Source organism: Haematobia irritans, chromosome 4 (genome assembly GCF_050003625.1).
Source record: "Haematobia irritans isolate KBUSLIRL chromosome 4, ASM5000362v1, whole genome shotgun sequence".
Lineage (NCBI taxonomy): Eukaryota > Metazoa > Arthropoda > Insecta > Diptera > Muscidae > Haematobia > Haematobia irritans.
The window spans coordinates 213,739,995-213,757,315 of record NC_134400.1 but is presented as its reverse complement, the minus strand read 5'-3'; the positions used below and the strand labels follow the sequence as shown (position 1 = coordinate 213,757,315).

The 17,321-nt window shown below is 39.7% G+C and overlaps 1 protein-coding gene across 2 annotated transcripts in view; it reads left to right on the top strand.

The window, feature by feature from the left end:
• The window catches only part of Cht2 (Chitinase 2), a 21,690-nt gene extending 4,579 nt beyond the window's left edge, over positions 1-17,111 (top strand). For both annotated transcript variants that reach the window (XM_075305527.1, XM_075305528.1), the window contains exons 2-5: positions 10,697-10,793; positions 10,970-11,134; positions 11,194-11,702; positions 16,124-17,111. In XM_075305527.1, coding sequence (XP_075161642.1) covers positions 10,697-10,793; positions 10,970-11,134; positions 11,194-11,702; positions 16,124-16,861 — 1,509 coding nt within the window. In that variant the 3' untranslated portion in view covers positions 16,862-17,111. The remainder of the gene's footprint in view (positions 1-10,696; positions 10,794-10,969; positions 11,135-11,193; positions 11,703-16,123) is intronic.
• Positions 17,112-17,321: the final 210 nt, after the last annotated feature.

Genomic DNA, 17,321 nt, shown 5'->3' with positions numbered 1-17,321 from the left:
GGAATTTTACTTCATTTATGGCATTGTAATTTTGATTGAGGTGTGGTTACTTTAACTTGCATTTCAATTAACTCTTGCACTTGAGCTAAACTTATTGGCTATGACATCCAAGTAAAAAAAGCCAACTTGTGAACGTTTAAAAGTTCTGGTCTTTTCAATGGAACAGCGTGTTTGGAATTTTTAATTAACAACTTTTTTTTGTGTACATGGAAATGTTCAAAGAAAAAAGACAAACAAACAAACAAAAAAATGGAACAAATTCCTTAAAAGTGATAGTAAAATGGCTAAAATAAATTTCCGTGTACTTTTTAAAATGGGTTGCATTTCCACGTGTTTGGGCTCAATGAAAAATAAAAGAAATAACGTATTTTTTTAAATTAGTTGGTTGATTGCAACAATTGTAATGAATTTTCTCTTAAGTAATAAAATTAAAATGTCCATTGGCTTTATGAAAATGGACTTTACATCAATATAATATTATAAATAATATAAATATTTTTTTTTGAAAATCGTTTTCTTATTTTATTTCTTGTGGGTGAGTGAGAGAGTGTCTATGTGTGTGTGTTTGTGTTTAGATAGTTCTAAACAGTAATGCCAACTCCCGAAGGGCAAAAAGCACCAAAAATATATAATAAATTTTAACATGCCACCTCCCACCAAAAAACTACTAAAGCCAGCTACAATTGAATGCTCTACTAAAAAAACTTCCAAAGTTTGTGTATTGATTTGACGCATTTTTAATTTAATGCAATTCTGAACCTCTATTGTAATGTCTTTCAAATTTCACAATATTTTTTTAGAGGAGAAAAACAATTTTTCGACATTAAATTTGGAAATATTCATATTTGGAGTTATGAGTGCTTTTGTGAATTTAATACAAACGATTTAATGCCATATTTATCACGTTCAGAAATTCGTCACTTAAAAAATAATCAATACCACCTTCATAACAATCCAATTCTAAAGTTGGCAATATAGTTGAGTTTCTGGAGCCTTTGAAAGTTTAATCCGAATTTTTGTATGAAAAGATATCGTCAATTAAACGTAATACGGTTCAAATTGGAAAAAAGCACCAAAAGCACTAAATGAAAATGCCAGAAAGCACCAAGTTGGTGCTTTTTTGAAAAGGCACTAAAAAGGCAATTTGGTGCTTTTTGGAAATCAAAAAGCACTAAATTTGGTGCTAAAAGCACCAAATTGGCATCACTGGTTCTAAATGCTTGGCATCACTCAATTTTAAAATCTCTCATGAGTGAGTCATTGCTTTCTGCAGAACTCAAATGGTTTACATCTTTGTAATCTGTTTTAAACGAAAACAATATTAACTTTGTCATTCCGTTTGTAACACATCGAAATATTGCTCTAAGACCCCATAAAGTATATATATTCTGGGTCGTAGAGTCGATCTGAGCATTTCCGTCCGTCCGTCTGTTGAAATCACGCTAACTTCCGAACGAAACAAGCTATCGACTTGAAACTTGGCACAAGTTGTTCTTATTGATGTAGGTCGGATGGTATTGCAAATGGGCCATATCGGTCCACTTTTACGTATAGCCCCCATATAAACGGACCCCCAAATTTGGCTTGCGAGGCCTCTAAGAGAAGCAAATTTCATCCGATACGGCTAAAATTTGGTACATGGTGTTAGTATATGGTCTCTAACAACCATGCAAAAATTGGTCCATATCGGTCCATAATTATATATATCCCCCATATAAACCGATCCCCCGATTTGGCTTGCGGAGCCTCTAAGAGAAGCAAATTTCATCCGATCCGGCTGAAATTTGGTACATGGTGTTAGTATATGGTCTCTAACAACCATGCACAAATTGGTTCACATCGGTCCATAATTATATACAGCCCCCATATAAGCCGATGCCCCGATTTGACCTCCGGAGCCTCTTAGAAGACCAAAATTCATCTGATTCAGTTGAAATTTGGTACGTGATGTTAATACATGGCCTCAAACACCCATGCAAAAATTGGTCGATATATATGCCCCATATAAACCGATCCCCAGATTTGACCTCCGGTGCCTTTTGGAGGTGGCATAATCCACCGCTGAAAAACTTTTTGGTGTTCGGTCGAAGCAGGAATCGAACCCACGACCTTGTGTATGCAAGGCGGGCATGCTAACCATTGCACCACGGTGGCTCCAAATGGACTAAATTCCAATTTAGACGACTATGGATTGCGTAGAAGTTTCTACGCAATCCATGGTGGAGGGTATATAAGATACCGTCGAACTTACGGCCTATATACCACTTGTTTTATATTTTATACGCCATTCACATTACATTTCCAAAATCCACTTTAACTAGATTTCAAGGGATTTCAAATCCACTTTTAGCTGATTTCGAGACTAATGTGAATGGGCTTTCAACGGCTAGGGCCCATTAGGGACCCACAAATTTAGAGCAAAACACATCACGTCCCACACAAAAAAAATATATGCGGATATATTTATCCACTCCTAAGTTGCTAAGTTACTTCCAAAAAACAAACGATTTGGAACCACTGTGATATTGTATTGAGTCCTGTTTGAATCTAAATGTTCACCACAAAATGCTTTAAATTTGTTTCGAACAATATTTGATGATTAGAGAGAGGCACAATATCCGCCACCTCCCTCAGTTTAAATTCTGCTATCATTGTTCTGCAATTAGTGAGTTTTTAATTACTCGATCGTTCTCAATTGGATGGAAGCGTATGCGTAGCAAAACAATTGCTACGACTATGTCATCTATCTATACAATGATGTAGAGGCGAATATGACATTTGTTCGATGTGGGTACCTAAAATGCGTGTGAACAATATAATCCATTGATGAACATTATTAATATTGGAATAGTTTTTTGTTATAGTCTCTGGTAAAAACAAATCCATTCCTCAGTTTTCAAAGCACACTTAAAAAATTTTACCTCTCTGAATTACTTTAAAATCATAGAAGCAATTGTTTGAGCTTGCACCTTTCCAAACTTTTTTAATATTTCGTTTACAAGGCTGTAGCTCTCCTACAATTTCTTTTAACAAACTGAATATTTATCTTCTCCAATTTACTTATCACAGGATATGTAGACTGAAAACCATTGGCCTTATAACAGGTTGGCTGATAAGTCCCCGGTCTGACATATAGATGGCGTCGCTAGTATTAAATGCATATTATTTTTATATAGTACCAACCTTCAAATGATTCGTGTCAAAATTTGACGTCTGTAAGTCAATTAGTTTGTGAGATAGAGCGTCTTTTGTGAAGCAACTTTTGTTATTGTAAAAAAAATTTAAAAAAAAAATGAATTCCGTGTTTTGATAAAATACTGTTTTCAGAAGGGAAAAAATACGGTGGAAACGAAAACTTGGCTTGATAATGAGTTTCCGGACTCTGTCCCAGGGAAATCAACAATAATTGATTGGTATGCAAAATTCAAGCGTGGTGAAATGAGCACGGAGGACGGTGAACGCAGTGGACGCCCGAAAGAGGTGGTTACCGACGAAAACATCAAAAAAATCCACAAAATGATTTTGAATGACCGTAAAATGAAGTTGATCGAGATAGTAGAGGCCTTAAAGATATCAAAGGAACGTGTTGGTCATATCATTCATCAATATTTGGATATGCGGAAGCTCTGTGAAAATGGGTGCCGCGTGAACTCACATTTGACCAAAAACAACAACGTGTTGATGATTCTGAGCGGTGTTTGCAGCAGTTAACTCGTAATACACCCGAGTTTTTCCGTCGATATGTGACAATGGATGGAACATGGCTCCATCACTACACTCCTGAGTCCAATCGACAGTCGGCTGAGTGGACAGCGACCGGTGAACCGTCTCCGAAGCGTGGAAAGACTCAAACGTCCGCCAGCAAAGTAATGGCCTCTGTTTTTTGGGATGCGCATGGTATAATTTTTATTGATTATCTTGAGAAGGGAAAAACCATCAACAGTGACTATTATATGGCGTTATTGGAGCGTTTGAAGGTCGAAATCGCGGCAAAACGGCCCCATATGAAGAAGAAACAAGTGTTGTTCCACCAAGACAACGCACCGTGCCACAAGTCATTGAGAACGATGGCAAAAATTCATGAATTGGGCTTCGAATTGCTTACTTATCAGCCAACCTGTTATAAAATAATAAATTTTAGGATACGCAATTTACAATTTTTTTGTATTATAAAGAAATATTAATTAAAAGAAAGAGCATAAATTATGCTTTCAGAATTGTCTTCTTTAAATTTGGGACACAAATCAGAAATGAAATTTTGCGTCCCTTCGTTAAATCGTTTGTCTTTGAAGCAAGTCAATTTTTCCTTACAATATTTTTGATTTTGATTGAATCATCTTCTTAAATTAACTCAGATATTGACTCTTTGGGTTAGATTGAAAAAGAGTATAGAGGTTGCCCTAACATATCTCATGTTGGCTGACATACGAGGGCGGTTCGGAAACTTCTTAGCCTATCAATGAAAGAGAATAGTTAGTTTTTCAAAATAATCTCCTGAAACTTCAATACGCTTAGTCCAACGCTTTTCTAGCAATTCTATTCCTTGATTAAAATAGTTTTCCTCAAGGTCTTCAAAATAGTGGTTTACAATTGTAATTGCATCTTCATTTGAGGTAAAACGCTTGCCAGCAAGGAATTTTTTTTTTGATTTGGGAACAAGTAAAAGTCACTGGGAGCTAAATCAGGAGAATAAGGTGGGTGGCCAAGCAAATCGAACTTTAATTCGTTGATTTTAGCCATTGTTAAAACACTCTTGTGCGCTGGTGCGTTGTCTTGATGAAAAATTATTTTTTGTGTTGTAAGCCAGGACGTTTTCTCGAATTTGTACATTTAATTGATCCAAACGGTTGCAATAGTACTCTGAATTTATTGTTTTACCCTTTTCAATAATATACCTTTGAAGTCCCAAAAAACCGTTGCCATAATCTTACCAGCCGATTGAATTGTTTTTGTCTTCTTTGGGGCACTTCCTCCAGCTTCAGTCCATTGTTTGGATTGTTGTTTTGTCTCTGGAGTATAGTGGTGGATCCATGTCTCATCAACAGTTATGACACGATGCTTAAAATCCATTTTATATCGCTTAACACGATCCAAACAAGCTTGAGAAATGTTCATTCTTATGCGTTTTTGATCGGTTGTTAACAAATGCGGCACCCATCTTGCAGAAAGCTTTTTCATCTGTAGTTCTTCATGCAAAATTAAATGGACTCGATCATTTGAGATGCCCATGTATTAGCAATTTCACGCACTTTTATTCGTCGATCATTTAATACCATATCATGCACTTTGACTACAATTTCTGTTGTTGTTGCTGTTTTTGGACGTCCACTACAGGGTTCATTTTCAATGCTTGTACGACCACGTTTAAATTCAGCAACCCAATTTTTATACCCTGCGCCACACAGTGGAACAGGGTATTAACAGGTTGGCTGATAAGTCCCCGGTCTAACAAAGAAAAACAGATTTAAACAGATGTCAAAATTCATTTTTATTATTCAACATAGTTCCCTTCAAGAGCGATACAACGATTATTACGACCTTCCAATTTTTTGATACCATTTTGTAGTACTCCTTCGGTTTTGCCTCAAAATAGGCCTCAGTTTCGGCGATCACCTCTTCATTGCAGCCAAATTTTTTCCCTGCGAGCATCCTTTTGGGGTCTGAGAACAAGAAAAAGTCTCTGGGGGCCAGATCTGGAGAATACGGTGGGTGGGGAAGCAATTCGAAGCCCAATTCATCAATTTTTGCCATCGTTCTCAATGACTTGTGGCAGGGTGCGTTGTCTTGATGGAACAACACTTTTTTCTTTTTCATATGGGGCCGTTTTGCCGCGATTTCGACCTTCAAACGCTCCAATAACGCCATATAATAGTCACTGTTGATAGTTTTTCCCTTCTCAAGATAATCGATAAAAATTATTCCATGCGCATCCCAAAAAACAGAGGCCATTACTTTACCAGCGGACTTTTGAGTCTTTCCACGCTTCGTAGACGGTACACCGGTCGCTGTCCACTCAGCCGACTGTCGATTGGACTCAGGAGTGTAGTGATGGAGCCATGTTTCATCCATTGTTACATAACGACGGAAAAACTCGGGTGTATTACGAGTTAACAGCTGCAAACACCGCTCAGAATCATCAACACGTTGTTGTTTTTGGTTAAATGTGAGCTCGTGTGGCACCCATTTTGCACAGAGCTTCCGCATATCCAAATATTGATGAATGATATGACCAACACGTTCCTTTGATATCTTTAAGGCCTCTGCTATCTCGATCAACTTCATTTTACGGTCATACAAAACCATTTTGTGGATTTTTTTGATGTTTTCGTCGGTAACCACCTCTTTCGGGCGTCCGCAGCGTCCTCCGTGCTCATTTCACCACGCTTGAATTTTGCATACCAATCAGCAGAGTCCGGAAACTCATTATCAAGCCAAGTTTTTGCTTACACCGTATGTTTTCCCTTCAGAAATCAGTATTTTATCAAATTTTTTTTTTCACAATAACAAAAGTTGCTTCACAAAAGACGCTCTATCTCACAAACTAATTGACTTACAGACGTCAAATTTTGACACGAATTATATATAAAAATAATATGCATTTAATACTAGCGACACCATCTATGTGTCAGACCGGGGAATTATCAGCCAACCTGTTATAAGTTAGTGCACATGTTTGCAACACCCAGAAGGTGACGAGATAGACACATGGTGTCTTTGGCAAAAATGCTCAGGGTGTGCTCCTGAGACGATATAGCCATGTCCGTCTGTCCGTGAACACATTTTTGTAATCAAAGTCTAGGTCGCAGTTTTAGTCCAATCGACTTAAAATTTGGCACAAGTATGTGTTTTGGCTCAGAATAGAACTCTATTTTGGAAGAAATCGGTTCAGATTTAGATATAGCTCCCATATACATCTTTCGCCGGATATGGACTAATATTGTCCCAGAAGCCAGAGTTTTACCCCAATTTGGTAGAAATGTTGCACTAGGAGTACAATTAGTAGTGTAGTCAAGTGTACCAAATTTGGTTGAAATCGGTTCTGATTTAGATATAGCTCCCATATATATCGTTCGCCCGATTTACACAGTGGCCAATCTTTTACTCCGATTTAGTTGAAATTTTGTACAGGGAGTAGAATTAGCATTGTAGCTATGCGTGCCAAATTTGGTTGAAATTGGTTCAGATTTAGATATATGACTCTAATGTTCCTAAACTTCTAATACATATGTTATATATCGAGCGAAAAATCATAAATAAACTTTTGCAATTTTAGGTTTCCTTAAAATTGCTTCAGATTTAAATGTTTCCCATATTTATACCCTGTGCCACACTGTGCATTAACCGACTTAAATTTTGAGTCTATAGATTTTGTAGAAGTCTATCAAATTCTGTCCAGATCGAGTGATATTTAAATGTATGTATTTGGGACAAACCTTTATGTATAGGCCCCAACACATTTGACGGATGTGATATGGTATCGAAAATTTAGATCTACAAAGTGGTGCAGGGTATAATATAGTCGGCCACGCCCGAGTTTAGACTTTGCTTACTTGTTTACTGTTGCATATGAAGGAGCACTTTCACCTAACACATTCACCATATCATTATGAATTTCTTGTCCCGATAAACCTTTTTTATGTAAATATTTAATGACAGCACGCATTTCTAATTTTTCCATTAAAAAAAAAAAATTGCGGATGTGTCTATTTTGAACACCTGTTTCTATATGAAGGAGTTGCCAGATCGAAACAAAATTTAACATGTGTTCACAACAGAGATGGAAGTTTCCAAAACATTTAACTTTTTTCTGTTTATACCGCGCTTTTTGTGCTAGGCTAAGAAGTTTCCGAACTGCCCTCGTACATCTAGGCCAATATTCGGCTTGTTGTGCACTCTAACTTCTTCTTTCCATCGTACCCTTCATTTATTCCAGGAAATCTAACGAATTCCCTAAACTTCCAGGCCCTGTTTCTCAGCTGGGTCCCGAATAACAATGGTTAACTCTTTGCCTAATAAAAGCAGGGCAGTGGTAAAGGTAGTGCTGCAAGGTCCCACCATCCTCTGTTGCTCCTATTCGGCGCATATGTGCTTTCAATTATAGATACCTTGTCATTATTCCCACAGCCGTTCTGACAGTTGTTCTACTCTCCTTATGTAGTTCTCCATTTTTTCCCAGCTGGTCCAGGTCCCGAATTATCTCTTCACCGATATGATCAACACTATGTCTAATAAAGACAAGATAGTGACAAGTAGTAGTGTTCCCAGGTTTAATCATTCTCAAAATACGCCCTCAATGCACTATCCTCTACTACTCTGATTCGTCACAGATGTGCTCTCATTTCTGGGTGTCCAGTCATTATTCCCACGGTTCTTCTGACTGTCGTTCTACTCTTCTTGAGTAAATCTCCTGTCTTTCTGGGTCACCAGATAGTATTTTCATTGCCCTTTCGACATTTGCATTGGTCCAAATCGCTTTATGTGTCTCTCGTGCTCATTCATCCAACTCGGCCCACATTGCCTCTATTGGCTTTGCATTCTCTAAGTTCACCTCCCTCGGTGTCCTAACTCTTATAGCCCAACCATTTGCCCTTACGTTTTCTCTTATTCCGGCTTCTCCGATCACTCATATGATGAGGATCCTGTCGTATTTTCGTTGATCATGCTTTTGTTTTGCAATAGTGTACGCGAAATGTCTGCTATTGCCTTCATGACCCCAGGCAATATGTGAAAATGTTCACGTTTTGTGGCCTCGTGTTATTTTGGAATCATTTAACACATTCCTTCATGGCACGCATTTGAGCCTGCAGGATTGTATTGTGGTACGGTAATCGGAATAGAATCTGGGTCCCAGACCCGTCCTCTCACCGATCTTCCCAAGACCACTGGCGTCAGAATGTCACACGCGGCAGCCATAGCCACCTCAGGTATACGATCATGGATTGTTGGCGCATCCACCATTTCGTGTTTCCGTCCATTCCTTCAATCCATGGCGGGTACGCTTTTGATCTGCAACTCTATATGTCTTAAGAGACTTGGGGACGATAAGGCGCTAGATTAATATAGGAAACGTCTCAACAATTGCCACTTCTTGAGAGATGTCCGGTTATCAGATCCATTGGTGTAGCAGTTATATCCCTCTGGTATCTGTTTTGGGGTTCCATTCTCCCAGGACCACCTTACTGACGTCAGAATGTCAAACTCAGCAGTCATGGTCACCTCAGGTATACGATCATGGATTCCACCATTTAGTGTTTCCGTCTATTCCCCCATTATTTGCAATCCATGGCGGCTACGCTTTTGTTCTGAACCTCTATAGGTCTTAAGAGCCTTGGGCTCTAGGCCAATATAGGAAATGTCTTACAATAATAGTTCACTTTTGAGAGGGGTCCGGTTTTCATAGCCATTGGTGTAGCAGTTATTTCCCTCTGGTATCTATTTTGGCCTTCCATTCTTCCACCACACTCGCCACCTTACTAACGTCAGAATGTCACATTCGACAGCCATGGCCATATACGATTATGCATTGTTGCGGCATCCGCCATTTCGTGTTTCCGTCCATTACTCCATGGCGGCTACGCTGTTGATCTGAACCTATTTAGGTTTTAACAGCTTTGGGGACGATAAGGCTTTAAGCTAATATAGGACACGTCTTACAACAATTGCCACCTTTTTCGAGGTGTCCAATTTCTGGTATCTGTTCTGGTCTCCCAGGACCACCTCACTGGCGACAGAATGTCACACTCGACAGCTATACGATCATGGATTCCACCATTTCGTGTTTTCGTCCATTCCCCTATCATCTTCAATCCATGCCGGCTACGCTCTTGATCTGAACTTCTATAAGTCTTAAGGGCCTTGGGAACGATAAGGTTCTAGGCTCTCTAATATAGGAAATGTCTCACAACAATTCTTCACTCTTGAAAGGTGTCCGATTTTCAGAGCGTTAAGTTTCAGAGGTTTTACTGTACAGTGAAATCTTTGAGAAGTGAACACCCACGGCTGCCTAAATTTTGTCCAAAATTGGAAAGTGTCCAATAAAGAGAAGTCAATTTCAATGTCTGGTCCCATTCTCCCAGGACCACCTTATTGACATCAGAATGTCACAGTCGTCATGGCACATGGCCACCTGAGATATACGATCATGGATTGTCGCGGCATCCGCCATTTCACACAACGTCTCCCCCTATTATCATGCTTCGTATTTCCATCAATTCTTTTAACATCTTTAATCTCATCGCAGCCATAGCAGCAATGCTTTTGATTTGAACTCTAAGGTTTTAAGTCCAGTATCGTTTCCAAGACTCTGATTGATGTGGTCTTCATTGCCCCGAATATGGCAAGACAACATGAATTATGAGAGGGAAATTTTAATATAATATAGGAAATGTCTAACAAAAATTGTCCACTTTTGAGAGGTATCCGGTTTTCAGAGGTTCCATGCTTCTTTGTATAGTGAAACCTCTCAGAATTGGACACTCACTGTCGTCTAAATTTTGTCCGTATTTGGGAAGTATCCACTTAAGATATGCTAATGTGTTAATAAGGAAACGTCTCACGAAGATTGTCCACTTTTGAGAGGTGTCCGGTTTTCAGAGTGTCCAAGTTTGAGAGGTTTCACTGTGGTTCCAAACCACAGCTTAATAAAGCTTCTTGAAATTTAATTCTCTCATGCTTTTGCCTTTTTGTTTCATTTCAGATGACCTGGAAACACATCTGCACAGGAAACAGGTTGTTCTTCATATTTTTAGTGGTTTCCTTTGTTGGTTTTATGACCGAGACGACGGCAAAAACTGGTAAATATGAAATAGAGAGGATGAAATTAATACAGTAATAGAGGGGAGGGAGGGAAGACATGCAAATGTCTTAAATAAAAAACTACATGACAGCCACTACCAAAACGGGCTACATGAAACCGTTTAAATATCCTTTGAATAATTTTTTTTGTGTAAATAATCCTTTCTTCCTGCAGGACCTTTGCATGGTAAAGTGGTAGTATGTTACATATCAACATGGGCTGTTTACCGGCCAGGACATGGTGCTTATTCCATAGACAATTTTGATCCTAGTTTATGTACTCATGTCGTATATGCTTTTGCGGGATTAGATCCAGAGTTATCTGCTATCAAATCCTTGGGTGAGTTAATGCTTTTGATGAGATCGTTGTTGTTTTCTTACAAAAATATTATGTTTTAGATCCTTGGCAGGACCTTAAAGAAGAATATGGCAAAGGTGGTTATGAACGATTGACCGGCCTTAAACGTACCCATCCCCATTTAAAAGTCAGTTTAGCCATTGGAGGCTGGAATGAAGGTTCCAAGAACTATTCCCGATTGGTAGCTGATCCCATGGCCAGGGGGAAATTTGTTAAGCAAGTCACATCTTTTATAAGGAAATATAATTTCGATGGCCTCGATTTGGATTGGGAATATCCAACACAGCGTGATGGTAATCCAGCTTTGGATCGTGAAAATTTCGTTTTACTTTGCAAAGAACTAAGGGAACAATTCAATCCCCATAATCTTTTGCTGACATCGGCCATAGGTGCTGCCAAAAATGTTATCGATATGGCCTATGATGTGCGACAGATATCTCGATATTTGGATTTCTTGCATATTATGTGCTATGACTATCATGGTAGTTGGGATCGTAAGATTGGCTACAATTCTCCCTTGACGGCGCCAAATGGTGATGTTTTAAGTGTGGTAAGTGCAAATTTACGTTAGTTAAGAATAACACTGTGGGTGTTTGGATGGATCGGGGCTTGAGCCTACGACTCTTTTAGTGATAAGAGAGAAATTCACCACTGTGGTATCACAATGGACTGAATAGTGAGCCTGATACATCGGGCTGCCATCAACCCAACCTAACTTAGGCTTACTTAGACTATTAAGTCCATTGTGATACCACATTCTTTCTTATCAATGAATGCTGCCCGATTTTGTGTTAGCTCAATGCCAAGGGACCTACTTTTTATAGCCGAGTCTGACCTTTCACACTGCGGAGAAACCAATTAAAGACGCTTCAAAATTCTCAGAAATGTCACCAGCATTATTGAGAGGGGAAAATCTATCGTAAAAAAACTTTTTGGTGTTTGGTTGAAATTGGGATTGAACCCATGACCCATTTTATGCATAGCAGTATGGTGATTTGCTAACCATAACACAATGGCGATTCTATGGTGCCTTTCTTAATTGACTTTGGCGCCTGTCTTAGTTGGATCTTTGGGGGTCTTTTCGCCGAATCTGGTCTTCCTTAAATTTAAGAAAACAGCTCTGGCCTCGATTTGATTTTGCCCTATCGAAACAAGGAAACCGGTTCCAGACGGAACACACATTTCCCAGTATAGCTGTTGTTATTGTAACATTTTGTAGGGTTATCATCGACTTTAGTGTTGCGCTATTGGTATATCAGCTTGTGTTCAGATCGAGCATCCCCGTTGCTAAGGTTGGATGGGAGTGATCTGGTGCGAAGTCGGGCAGGTGTAGCGAAAAAATGGCGCATATTATATGGCCCATGATCACAGATTGATTTGATAACATGATTAACCTGGTAGCCTCTCACCGCTTCAGATACAATATCCTCATGAATTCTGTTCCGACCTGCCTGGTATCCGGATCCAGAGGTTCTCTTTTGCAACGCTGAATCTTGCGCCCTAGAAAGTGAAGATCAACACTTATATGGATGGTGACTGCGGTAAGAACCCAGGAGATACGGCCATCGTGTAATTACGTTTACGCACAAGGAGGATCTTGGTCTCCACATAAAGATAATCCAGGGTAGTACTGCGGAGACATTCAGTCGATGTTCCAAAGGTAGCGCTCTGACAGGTCGGTTTTCTATTCCATTACGTGTCACTTATTGGTAGTCAGCAAAGTTTTCTTTGTCCGCCACCCAAATTGAGGAGCTTATCACAAATTGCTGTGGCATGGACAAACGACTTGAAAAGGCTGTCGAATGTAACCCGGAAAATATTGGGTTAGTTTGTAGTCGGAATTGTCTCGCCATTGACTCTGACTTTCTGCCTGTGCACTTTTGGCGTCCATGTAGTGAATAGTATGGCTCAGAATTTGGTGGCGGATATGCTCAAATTTCTTGCAATGAAATAATTGGTAAGATAAGCAAGGAAGATATTTAAGCGATCGCATATGTCATTAGTAAGGTGCCCAGATTTACTACAGTCGTCCGCATGTAATACAAACTCAACGCTGTCAGGTGGGGGTGAAATAGAAGATAGGTAGATGTTGAATAGTGCCGGAAATATCTCACCTGGGGAACTTCCCTTTCACTCTACGGGAAATTGCCCCACTCTAAATTACCCATACGACCAACGCCCGCAATGAGAATTAAGAACCTAACGTTTGGTTCCTGCCGCTAGGGACGTGTTTTCTATATCCTCGAACAGTCTAGCATGACTGACCGTATCTAATGCGTTCGATAGGTTAAGCGCCACGAGGACCGTACTGTGACACTATTTGTGCTTGTTGAGTCCTCTATTTATGTATGCTGAAATTGCATGTTACGGATGGATGACGGCTGGATATTTCTCCACAAGGTTTGGGAGGAGTGTTGACTCCATTACCTTGAGAGAAGGAAGATCGGTCTGTACGAAGCACCCTTGCTCGAGCCTTTGCCTCAGTAGTGCAATAACCCTACCCATTATCCAACATCGGCTATAATGACTGATTCCAAGGATAAATTAAGAAATCTGATCAAGTACTCAACTTCCAACTTCAGCGTTAGCATAGAAATCCCGTCGGGCCCCAGCACCTTGGATTGTTTTGCGCTGATATGGGTAACATCGCCAGGGGTAAATTGTGGTGTGTCGCTGGCTCGGAGACCATGGATGCTCTCTATCACACTCGGTATTCGATAAACTGTCGGTTAAAAAACCTAGCGCATCTCTTCGTAATGTCACTAAAGTTGACTAAGATCCCATCATCACTTGTAGCGGGCTTCGAGAGGGCTCTTAATGTTGACCACACTTTACTTGTGCCAGTGCCTAGGTTACATCCTGAATTTTGGATCAGCAGAAACGTTAGGTGTTTAGGAGGAAACGTTAGGTGTTCAGAGGATATGAAATCCGAGGGTTAGTCAATGGTGAGAATTATAGAGAGGTGGTCTGATCCCAGATATATCTGGCAATCTTCTGCAGTCAGCAATACCCAGGAGATATTTCCAAAGATCATGGAGGATCCAAGGTGCTGGGGCACGATGGAGTTCATCGCGCTCGTCTGCGAGTGGAAAATTCTAACAGCGAGCGGCTGCTGCATTAATGATTTCCCGGAACACCATCTGGGCAACATGGACATGGGAGGAAACGTTAGGAACGTTAGGTGTTCAGAGGATATGAAATCCGAGGGTTAGTCAATGGTGAGAATTATAGAGAGGTGGTCTGATCCCAGATATATCTGGCAATCTTCTGCAGTCAGCAATACCCAGCAGATATTTCCAAAGATCATGGAGGATCCAAGGTGCTGGGGCACGATGGAGTTCATCGCGCTCGTCTGCGAGTGGAAAATTCTAACAGAGAGCGACTGCTGCATTAATGATTTCCCGGAACACCATCTGGGCAACATGGACATGGGAGGAAACGTTAGGAACGTTAGGTGTTCAGAGGATATGAAATCCGACGGTTAGTCAATGGTGAGAATTATAGAGAGGGGGTCTGACCCAGATATATCTGGCAATCTTCTGCAGTCAGCAATACCCATGAGATATTTCCAAAGATCATGGAGGACATTGAAGTCTCCTAGCACCAATCGGTTATGAGTGACGTGGGTGGTCAGTATGGGATATACTGGGTGTACGCCAGTACACCTCCCACCCATCCAGGCACAGACAATTCGACACAAATAGATTCCGGATGGACTGAATGAACTGACGGACTGAGCGTCTACAATTCCTGACGGAATATATCTGGCAATCTTCTGCAGTCAGCAATACCCAGGAGATATTTCCAAAGATCATGGAGGACATTGAAGTCTCCTAGCACCAATCGGTTATGAGTGACGTGGGTGGTCAGTATGGGAGATACTGGGTGTACGACAGTACACCTCCCACCCGTCCAGGCACGGACAATTCGACATAAATAGATTCCGGACGGACTAAATGAACTGAACTGACTGAGCGTCTACAATTCCTGACGGAATTGTCGATTTGTTTGTGCCTGGACGGGTGAGAAGTGTGCTCCCACACACCCAGTATCTCCCATACTGACGACCCACGTCACTCATAAGCGATTGGTATTAGGAGACTTCAAGGTCCACACCCAGTATCTCCCATACTGGCCACCTACATCACTGTTATGCCCACAAAACAGCCACTCAATGTGTGGGCTATAACCTGAAGCAAAGCTACCAACTGACGTTATATACACGTTCTATATAACTTTAACTCTTGTCGAAACTTGATTATCACTGGTTGGCGGCAGGGTTGGCCTGTCACAAACTGTGACTTTTGCGACATACATTTGTGACGGTATAATACGTATGTCGCAAAAGTCGTAAACCTACTGTAGAAAACCAAATTTTGAAAAGAAGAAATCCTGAAATTTTTTTATTTAGATCGACAGCATTCGCTGTGAGTTTCTGCAGAAATTTGTGAAAGTTTTCCCATGGTCAAGCCTATTTTCTTAGGTGGTATCGAAATTCCCGTTGGTGAGTGTGCAAAATACCTTGGGGTTATATTGGACAGGAGACTGAACTTAAAGCTAAGAAAGGACGAGAAAATCCACGGTTACCCTGTACTCGTGCAAAAGGCAATAGGGAAAATGTGGGGACTAAAACCGAAAATTGTGAACATTCCTAAGAATTGCAACTTCTTCGCACATACCATCGTCTTGGCTATCATCGAATTCGCTGCCTTGCTGACGCGACTAAAGTATTTTGAGTTTGCGACTTTTGTTACTTTTTCTACATTTACGACGCGTATGTGACGTTTACGACGTTTACAACTTTGCGACAGTCGCAAACCTAAAAATGTTTGATACAGACCATCTCTGGTTGGCGGTGCTAGGAAGACCCACACCCCTCTGCGAAAGAGCAACTTCATTAATTTCTTTTGATTCAATTCATTTCTGGTTTTTCATTTCAATTTAAATGAGATTCTTGTTTTTCTCTTGCAGCAATACACTATCGATTACCTATTGAAATTGGGTGCACCTGCCGAAAAAATCGTTATGGGCGTTCCATTCTATGGCCGTACATTTAAAACTCCCAATGATGGCAATATAGATGATGACACCGATGGGACAGCCTTCCAAGGACCCTATACACGTGAAGATGGCTTTTTGGGTTACAATGAAATTTGCCAAATTTTAAAAAATAAAACTTCCGGTTGGACAACAATGTGGGATCCAGAAACATCCCAAGTTTTGGCCCGATCCGAGAAAGATATATTTACTGGTCTGGTGCAAGTGGTGACCTTTGATAATTCCCGATCCATAGCTAATAAAGTGAAATTTGCCATGGATCGTAAATTGGCTGGCATAATGATATGGTCCATTGATACCGATGATTTTCTGGGTGAATGTGAACCCGAGGAAGATGTCTACGAGGACTATAGGCATTTGAAACATTCGGGTTTACGTCTTCCCATGAGATTGCACAATAACTATCCCTTGTTAAGGACCATAAATGAAGCCATGCCATTGGCCATTGAAGAAATCAAAAATAAACATCATCATCATCATGAGGAAGAGGATATTGAACATAATGATGATCATGATGATGATGTCGAAGATAATGAAATACCCCATGGTTCGGTTGAAGATCGTAAGGGAGAAAGTAATGGAGCCTTCAAACATATGCATAATATTTTGTTCGTTGTCGTCTCTTTTCTGTTTACTTTTGTGCGATTTTGAAATTTAAAATCCATAAAAATTCGCTTTTATTATTTTTTTTTATTTCTAATTGGTTCCCCTTTTAGTTTGAAGAAGTCTGCTGGAGTTCTAAGTCTCATTGTAAACGATTCCTCATTATTATTATTCTATGTTTGAAATTAAGAGAAAAATATTCAAATTTGTCCTCATTGCTAAATTGTCATCTATTTAAGATAGTTTTAATAATATTGGCTTAGTGATTCTAATAAATTGTAAAATAGATTAGGTTAAATTGTTGTTTTATTCTTTAAATAATGTTGTTGTTGTTTTTTTTTTAATCTAGACGGTAAGTAATCAGAAAAATATCTTCTTCTAATCTAAACAATGCTATACTTTCTTAATTTTTTTTTTCTTGTCAAAATTTTATTGCTATAGAAAATTTTTGTCAAAATTTAATTTTATAGAAAATTGTTGTCAAAATTTAATTTTATAGAAAATTTTG